At 48.4% G+C, this 9,436-nt stretch overlaps 1 protein-coding gene across 1 annotated transcript in view; it reads right to left on the bottom strand.

Moving 5' to 3' along the window:
• Nucleotides 1–2,225: 2,225 nt before the first annotated feature.
• The window catches only part of Gfra3 (GDNF family receptor alpha 3), a 23,387-nt gene continuing 16,176 nt past the window's right edge, over nucleotides 2,226–9,436 (bottom strand). Inside the window, exons 3-8 of the mRNA XM_004643291.2 lie at nucleotides 6,896–6,988; nucleotides 5,825–6,137; nucleotides 3,910–4,013; nucleotides 3,659–3,793; nucleotides 3,128–3,213; nucleotides 2,226–2,922 (exon numbers count right to left, since the gene is read on the bottom strand). Of these exons, the coding sequence (XP_004643348.2) occupies nucleotides 2,833–2,922; nucleotides 3,128–3,213; nucleotides 3,659–3,793; nucleotides 3,910–4,013; nucleotides 5,825–6,137; nucleotides 6,896–6,988 (821 nt within the window). The 3' untranslated portion in view covers nucleotides 2,226–2,832. The remainder of the gene's footprint in view (nucleotides 2,923–3,127; nucleotides 3,214–3,658; nucleotides 3,794–3,909; nucleotides 4,014–5,824; nucleotides 6,138–6,895; nucleotides 6,989–9,436) is intronic.

Here is a 9,436-nt window from a genome sequence, read left to right as displayed (position 1 = left end):
CTGTAGATCCTTCCCCTAAAATACAAAAAGAAAAAAGAAAGAAAGTGATAGACCATTACTGCTTGGTTTTTTGAGCCTTACAATGTTTTTACATGGTTCCTGGCACCCTGCCGAGGTGGGTCCTGTGTGGTTTTTTTTCTTTTTTTTTTTTTTCTTTTTGTGGAACTAGGGATTGAACTCAGGCCCCCACACTTGTCAGGCAAGCGCTTACTCTACTGAGCCATCTCCCCGGTCCCCTGTGTGTTTTTTCATATCACACATGTGAATATTGAAATTCAGAGAGGTTAAACCCAAGGTTTCATAGCTCCTGACTGATGATCAAGTGTTACTGGAAGATAAATGAGTGTGCCTGGCAAAGAACAGACGCAAGCATTCCACATACAGAGGCTAAACAAATGAGGGGTGTTCTTACAATTACTGTGAAGCATTATCACATGGTACTGCTTTTATTGACTGTCTTGTCTGTCTCCCTCCACTGAGGTATGAAAGATTTGAGGCTAGGATCAGTCTTATAACCTCAAAACCTTCAACATCCAGCACTTTTCAGATGCTCACTGATAGAATGAATTAATAATAGACAAATATCCACAATTCTACATACGGATTCTTTTTTTTTTTAAGGTTTTTTTTTTTTAATCTAGGGCCTAACTCATGCTAGGAACAGGCTCTAGCACTGGGCTATATTCCATTCTATTTTATTTTATTTTAATTTTATTAAGATAGGATCTTGCTTTGTAGTCCAAGCTGGTGTTGAACTCAGTATGCAGCCAGGTTCCCCTTGAATCTGTAGCAATTCTCCTGCCTCAGCCTCCCCAGTGCTGAGATTATAGGCATACACCATACACCCAGACTTCCCACCTTTTTAAAAACTTTGACACAGGGTCTTGTTGTCTCAGCTGGCCTGAAACTTGCAATTCTCCTGCCTCAGCCTCCCAAAAAACTGGGATTGAAGATATATGACAGCACACCTAGCATCTATAAGTGTGTTCTTCCAAGTACTTTGTGTGGATGGGTGTTCTCATTATTCTAATAGGATTCCAAATTTCCTGAAATTGAGGACCAGTCTCTGCTTTCCCCTGGCCCCCATCATGATCTGCAGCAGATCTATAACATGAGCAGATGCTCAGTTAATGCTGTGGTTGATGAAGGGCCCCCCTCGATGCCTTGGCAGATCCCAGGCAGCATCCAAGAAATGGCGTGAGCTGGATAGATACCAGGTCTGTGGCCCACTGATGTAATCCTCTATCCAAATCCACAGGAAACACACAAGGTGGAGAGGCTTTTGCAGAGCAGCTGGTAGTAGGGTACTATAGTGGATTTCTAACTGGTGGTCAAGTTATTACACCCAGCTGAATTAAACTAGTGTGGTGCTGGGTGTGGGGGGCCCACCTGAAGGCTGTTGCCAGTAGCATAAAAGGCAGAACAGATGCTGCTTTTGGAATGCTGTTAGGGATGCTGTTTGGAGAAGCAGTTGGAGCTGTTGGAAGCTGCTGGTTCTCTTGGGCTGTTCTGCTGGAGGACCTTGTCATGTTGGCTTTCCTGATGAACTTTGGAGGAGCTCTGGTCCTCATCTTGAGCATCGCTTCCCAGCTCTGGAGGGGAAGATGCTACACTGCTCAGCCTCATGAAGAAGCTTGTTGCATTGGCTTTCCTGATGGGAACTCATCTTTCCTTATTGATGGAGGAGGTTGGGACCTCACTGGTGCTGATGGCGGCTGTGGTACTTTTGGGGGAGCTCTGGTGCTTACCCTGAGCATTGCTTCCTGGCTCCAGCTCAGATCCCTCAGCCTGCTAGCACAGATCCTTCATCCCATTGGCATAGAATCTCTAGCTTCCACCTTTGGGCCTTTCCAGCACAGATTTGTGAAGCAGACCTGCATGAGACTTTGTTGTGGGCTCTAGGCCTCCAGTTGGACTTGTGGGAGGCAGCATTATGAGCTCTAGGTTTTCAGCTGCACTCATGCAGGCTATTAGGACCCAGGCCCTCAGCTGTATTCTTTTGTATTTAGCATGTGGATAGATTTCCTACTCTTGTTGTATATTCTTGGGTGATTCCTTATAAAATGTGTCCTGCATTATATTGTTCTTGCAAAGCCCCAAACCATGACAGCTATGTCTATTACCTGACCTCTGTCCTTGTGTTTGTAACACCCTTAATCCTGCAATTCACAATCCAAGAAATTCACAATCTGAGAAAATGGGAAAAGAGCAGAGCCTTAGGTCAAAATGTTTAATTACAATCCAAGAACTCAGGGCAGATATGAGACAAAAGTAGAAAGAAAGCAAGGCCCAAAGACTGCTCCTGATGCCCAAATGACCTCCAGGTCCCAGGCAGAGAAGTGCAGGCAGTGGATTCCCACTCTCCGTTCACAGGAGGGCACAGGGGCACAAGGGAAGGCCTTGGTTGGCTGCCTTCTAGCTCCCAGCTCTGCCAGCCTAGACACTGCTCCAGAGACTGACTCATGTGTTAGACTTGGGCGACCCTGGTAGGCAGGAGGGAGGCATCAGGAGAGACCTTGGCAGAGTGGTTACCCTCAGAAGAAATGTTTAAATGGTGGCCCCCAAGTCTTAAGAAGGAGAAGACTGAATCTGAAGCAGGGTAAGGGTGGAGGGAAGGAAAACCAACCGGTCTAGCTCTGGGGGGCCCAGGCCATGGCTGCTACCATGGCCTCATCTGGAGCTGAGCAGATGCGCAGGACAGAGAGCCAGGCGGGGTGAAGGTAGTCATGTTGCTCATGTGCCTCCTTCGGGATGCTGTCCTCACTGCACTCCTTGAAGGCTGCAAGCCAGGTTGGCTGCTACAGAGGGAAAAAGGCCCCCATGGAGGTCCAGCTACCAGAGGCCACGACAAAGAATCAAGGGAAGTGTGCAGGAGGACAGAAAGGGCACCCAGGGCTGCGGCCTCAGAGCAGGGTTTTTATTCTGTGGAAGAAACAGAGTCAGGTTAGGAAACCATCTCTGCTCTCTAACACCTCAGCCTCAGGCAAGACTGGCCCCTTCCCCTGAGGTATTCCTGAATTATTTAGTCATTTCTAGTATTTGTGGAAACGAGACTCCCCCACCTGTCCCCACCCCTTGGCTGCTCAATTGGGGTTTTCCCAACTGGTTTAGTAACAGGAGGTGCTACCTGGTGTTCCACTACAGGAAAGACAGGTACTGCGTCTGAGAAGAACAGTTGCTGGTGGACACGCATCTTAGCTGCAATGGCCTCCACTGAACAGATGATAGAAGACAGATTAGAAGGGTACGGTGGTAATAGGGTGGTAATAGATTTTTCTTCCCCTTTTTTTTGATACAGTGTTTCATTCTGTAGCCCAGGCTGGCCTTGAACTTTGCAATGATCCTCTTGCCTCAGCCTCCTGTGAGACCAGGTCACAGGCATGGCCTACCACAGCTGCTGGTTGGGAGATCTAAGCTTCCCAGGACAGGAACAGAGGTCTGCTTGGGGGAGTGGTGTAGAGGAGAAGGCAGGCAGGCGCAAATTGGGAGAGGAGCTGTCCCTGAGCGCAGGAAAGTTGAACAGGCAGCCTGGGGGCCTCTTGGGGAGCCAAAGGCCCGAACTGCCCTGGACCAGGAAGATAGCGGCAGGGGCCAAGATGAGGGCCGAAGTATGCAGAGGAAGAGGTGGGTGGCCCCCACCGGCAGGAGGCACACTCACCGAGGCAGGGGTTGCTCGAGAAGGACTTCTGCAGCTGCTCACACTCTTCCTGCAGGTTGCCGCTGCCTCTGCAGGTGCAGCTCAAGGCCACACTCGTGTTGACACTGCTGACAAAGTTGGGGGTCATGGCAGTGCCTGTGGATGGAGACGGGAAGGGGCTGTCAGGCTCCACACCTGTTCCTGCCGTTGTGGGACTTCAGCCCCCCCATCCCACGATGTTCTCCTCCTTTGCCCTCTGCATGAAGCTTTACCTATCAGCCCCAAGTATGCGCGCAGACATCGGAACTGCTCTGTTGCGCAAGTCCCCAGGATGTCCCTGGGGTGGCAGTGGGTCTGGAAATCTGCCAGGCGGGATCTAGAAGAACAGAAATTTCAAGAGTCCACAATGGAGATGTGGCCTGCAGCCGTCACCCTTGCTGCCACTTTCATACCAATACCTCCCTGGCCTTCAGCACCTGGCCCAGGTGGCCTCCTCCGTGAAGCCACTCATCACAATCAAATGTGCTATCACCACAGTCCCACACACATCACTCTGAACCTGGGCTCCACAATCCCTTAGAGGAGACTCCTAGAGGAGACTCCACGTGGTGGTGCACACCTGTAATCCCATTACTCAGGGGGCTGAGGAAGAAGGATTGCTGTAGATTTGAGGCCAGCCTTGACTACATAGTGAGTTCAAGGCCAGCTGGACCACCTAGAAAGACCCTATCTCAAAAGAATATAAAATAGCTGGGAATATAGCTTAGTAGAGCACTTGCCTAGCATGCACAAAACTCTGGGTTCCATCTCTAGCACACACACACAAAAAAAGACAAAAAATAACAAATTAAATAAATAAATGGCAAGGCATTCTTTGAGGCCAATCCTCAGTACTGGAAAAAGAAAAATGAAAAGGAACGAGTGACATTTATCATATTTTAACACTACAGTAATAAAGAAAACAACCTAAATATCCAACATAGAATGGTTAAATGAAGTGTGAGGCATACATCAGTGGAACATGATGCAGGCATTTAAAAAGCTGAATTGCTGGGGATGGCGGTACACTCCTGTTATCCCAGCACTCAGGAAGCTGAGGCAGGATGATCACCATAAATTTGAGGCCAGCATTTCGTTACAAGGCCAGCCTGAACTACATACTAAGACCCTGCCTTAAGGAACAACAACAACAACAACAACAACAACAACAACAACATCTTGGGGTTAGGGTAGAGCTCAATGGTATAGCGTATATCTAGAATGTATGAGGCCCCAGGTTTGGTTCTCAGTCCTAGAAAAAATAGTAAATAAACTATACATCAAGGGTGTAGCTGGGATTACAGGCCTGTGCCACTATCCTGAGGGGGGGGAAAATCAAATTCTTAATAAAATTACAAAATAAGCATCACCATTTATTGAGCACTTACTATGCCCTAGTAAACTAAAAAATCTACACAAGTAATTTAATCCTGCCCAGAATCCCATGAGATCTCTATTATCCTAGTTTTTGCGGATCACTAAATGGAGCCTTAGGTCCATTGATATGCTCAGCATCACACAGACTCAGACCCAGGACTGAAGTCCATGCCCATCTGGCTTCATAATGAAGCTGGGATCGAAAATGCCCCCACTCCGTGCTGAAGGCTTAGTTCCTGAGGGACTCTGGGGAGAAGCTGGGTGGGAGAGCTCTGACTTCGCTGGTGAATTCATCCTGATAAGCTCCCATTTCCATGCTATTCTTAGGAGCAGACAGAAATAGAAGTGGAGCTATATAGTCCATGACAGCCTTGAACTTGTGGGAATCCTCCTGCCTCAGCCTCCCTCATGCTGGGATCACAGGCATGTATCACCATGCCAGGCTGAAATTTTTACTGAGCTACTTCCCCAGTCCTATTTTATTTTATCTATTCTGAGCAGGATCTTACTAAATAGCTAACCTGCCCAGGTTGGCCTCGAATTTGTGATCTTTCCTCAACTACCCACAGTGCTGGAATTAAAGGTGGGAATTATACGTGAGTGCCACCACGCCTGGCCAAAATATGTATCTTTTTTTTTTTTTAATTTTCCAAAATACCCAAGGCTAAATAGCTGGTGGGTTTACAGAACCCTAAGGGTTACAGCCAGACCATGAAGGTTGTGGTCCTGAGTGGCGAGCCCACCCCGTCACCCTGCGGTCCCACCGAGCACCTGCACAGCGGGTCGCCCATACAGAGGCTGTGCAGGTCCAGACAGTTGGGGGCCGCTGGAGGCAGCGCACAGGCGGGCGCTATGGTGTTGCGCCTGCGCTCCCCGCAGCTGCGGTCCGTGGGCGCACACGGGCACAGCAGCAGGCCCTGCACGTGCGGCTCCTCTGCCCTCGCGAAGAAGGCGCGCAGCTGCTGCAGGCAGACGTGGCGCTGGCAGTGAGTCCCCGAACACGCCTCGCCATAGGCCCTGCGCAGCCGGTCACACTTGTCGTGGAGGGTGCACAGCATCGCGAACTTGAGGCAGACGTCGGAGTCTGTGGGCAGAGGGTTGCTAAGTCACCAGGCCCGACCTCTTGCTACAGCTGCAGCTCAGGCTTCTTAAGGGCCCTGGTAAAGCCTGACTGAACAAGGCTCATCCTTTTCTTCATCTGTTTTATTATTTGAGCCAGGGTTTCACACTGTAGTGCAGACTGGCCTCGAACTCACTATTTAGCCCACGTTGGACTTGAACTTTCTGGGATCTTCCTGCCTCAGCCTCCCAGGAGCTGGGATTACAGGTGTGTGCCACCACACCGGATTAAATCTGTGTTTTTTTCTCAAAGTTCTAATTCTAATATATGGAACTGACTATACAATGAAACTTGGCTATTTCTCAAAAAACTGTATTGCTTTCTCAATGAACTCACTGCCCTGCTTTCAAAAAAATCATGCATCAAAGTTCTTGCCAGCCCGATTACTCCCCACCCTGTTACACTCACTATTTACTCTGCCCAACACCTCACCCATTCCATTAGAACTGCTGAAAACAAGCAATTTTCTAGTCTTTAGGGAAAAAAAAAACAACACAACTACTTTCCTGGCTGCCTTGACTGCACATTACTACTCCATTTCAGTGCATTTTTCTGAGACTGCTGCCATGCCTACTGGCCCTCTGCAGGGACGGAGGCATCCTAATGGGCTGACTCAAGCGATCACCCATCTGTTGCTTTTGGTGATCCGGGAGGCATAGTGGCCTCAGTGTCTCCCCCAAGCCCCTAGCCCAGCCCTCACCCACCCGCCCGGCTCTCCGCACCTGGTCTGAGCACGTTCAGTTTGCTGAGGTGCATTTTCCAGGGCTTGCTGGTCACTGTGTCCTCGTATGGGGAGACCTCCAGCTCATAGTCACCTAAAAGCAATGGGAGACACAGGGACGCTGAGGACTGGGGAGGCCATTGAGCCACAGAGGGAAAGTCACCGACTCTGCCTATCCGGCTGTGTTATGCAGAGAAGTGAAAAAGCAGAGCAGTAAAGGGACAGGTGGGGCCCCAAGAGCAAATGGCCACAGTTGCGGAAGTGCCATCTGGTGGCCCTGACATATATAGGATGTACACAGGCACACCTGCACACCAAATCTCCTTTCAGCAAGGAGAATGGGGGGTGTATTTGAATTACCTGCTGAAGCTCACATAAACCAGGAAGAAGCCCAGGATCTGGGTGCGGTGTATGCACCTGGAATTTCAGCCCTCTGAGAGGCTGAGGCAGAAGGATTGCAAATTCAAGCCCAACCTGGGCAATTCAGTGACTTAGCAGCAAGAATTTGTCTAAACAAAACCAAACCAAACAAAAGACAAAGAATGGGTAGGGGCTAGGGATGGAGGAAAAACAGGCCAGTTTAGCAGGTATAATGGAAAGTGCCTACAGTGCCAGCTACTCAGGCAGCTGAGACAGGAGGATTGAATGAACACAGGAGTTTAAGATCAGCCTGGGACAAAAACAAAACAAAAATCTGGGGTCTGTGGTGTGCCCTATAATTCAGCACTTGGGAGGCTGAGTCACAAGGATCACTAATCCTTTTTTTTTTTTTTTTTTTTTTTTTTGGTGGAACCAGGGATTGAACTCAGGCCCTTGCACTTTCCAGCAAAGCACTTATTCCACTGAGCCATCTCCCCAGCGCCCCCCCCCCCAAGAATCACTGAGTTCCAGGCCATCTGGGGTCACATAGCAAGACCCTGTCTCAAAAACAAACAAAAAAGACTAGCCAGGGCAACATAGTAAAACTCTTGTCCCAAAAAGAAAAGAAAAAAAAAAAAAAAAGGGCTGGGCATGGTGGTGCACACCTGCAATCCTAGCATGCAGGAGACTGAGGCAGAAAGATTGTTGTGAGCTTGAGACCAGCCTGAGCTACAAAGTGAGCTCAAGGCAAGTCTGAACTGCAGGTGAGATCCTGTCTCAAAAAGAAAAAGAAGAAACAAAAATTGGTCATTTTGCAAGCAGGCAGCAATCAGAAAAAATTCAGAATTTCCAGCATTTATTTATTTAAATATTATTATTACTATTTTTTGGTACAGGGCCTCGCTACACAGCTCAGACTCATAGTGATCCTCTTGTCTCAGGCTACCCAGCACTGAGATTACAGGCATGTGCCACCATGCCCAGTTTCGATGGCTGGCACAGTGCACCCAGGGTTTCAGGGCTGGCATGGCATGCAATACTGGGGATGATACCCAAGTCTTTGCACTTGCCAAGTAGGTGCTTAGACTAACAAGGTATCTCCCCAGCCCAGAAATTCCATGATTTAAAGGATTAAGACATGCAACTGTTTCTCATATCCAAATGGTAAAAGACAAAACTGAAAAAATGTTTTGAGGGATAAAGCTGATTACAACTCAGTCCTGGGGAAAAGACCCAATCAAATATATGACCACTGTGCTCTTTGTGGAGCTCTCTTAATTGATTAAAATGTGCTCAGTAAATCCTGCCAGTTGGTCAACTGTAAGCAGGGAAAAAAGACTGAAGTAGTAACCTTCCCACTGAGGCCTGGCCTGGGATCTGGGCAAGGATCTCCTCATTGGTCTATAAAGAGATGTACGTCTCAAATTGTGGGAAAGCTACTGGCACACAGGATGTTGGGGATGGAAGATATAAAAGGCAATTATGTTCAGAGAGTTGTGCTTCTCAGCTACCGATCTGGATGAAGGTCTCGACTGTGCCTATTTGAGACCTAAAGCACCCAACATTCCTCAGACAGGAAGCAGGCTGAGAGTGCTCCTCATTCCCTAAGGAGGTTGTAGTCTCAATCCCCTTTTCAAATGTGGTCAAGCAAAATAATTAAACAAAATAAAGACCTCCCAGAGGGCCAGTCCAAGATCACCATGAACAACAAACCAAGCAGCTGCAATATTCCCACAGAGCAAAGCCAGGCTGGAGGATAATCCCTCTTGCTAGGGAGGAAGGTCCTGTAACTTCAGCCTAGTATTTCAGAACTGCTGTGAAGGGCTGGGTGTGGAGGCTTGTGGCAGAGCACTTAGCATGTGCACAGCCCTGGGTTCCATCCCTGCCTACCGGAACTGGTGTGAATCAGGCTGGTCATTAGATCCAGGAGGCTGAGGCAGGGGGATCACTGGGAATTCAACACCAGTTTGAGTTACACGGTGAGTTTAAAACCAGACTGAATTTCATAGTGAGACCCCATCTCAAATAAATAAATAGGAAGAAAGAAAGAAAGGACAGAAAAGTCTGTGATGTGCCACCCATTACTTTGCTTTCTCCAAATGTTTGGTTATCCCAAGGCCAAGGTAAGGCAGACTTGTCTTTCAGCTCATAACTTCAGGTCATGAGGAGCCATGTCATATTC

The sequence above is a fragment of the Octodon degus genome, unplaced genomic scaffold, assembly GCF_000260255.1.
Source record: "Octodon degus isolate 3935 unplaced genomic scaffold, OctDeg1.0 scaffold00169, whole genome shotgun sequence".
In the NCBI taxonomy this organism is placed as follows: Eukaryota; Metazoa; Chordata; class Mammalia; order Rodentia; family Octodontidae; genus Octodon; species Octodon degus.
The sequence above is the reverse complement of the archived record's forward strand: the minus strand, read 5'-3'. Positions and strand labels throughout refer to the sequence as shown.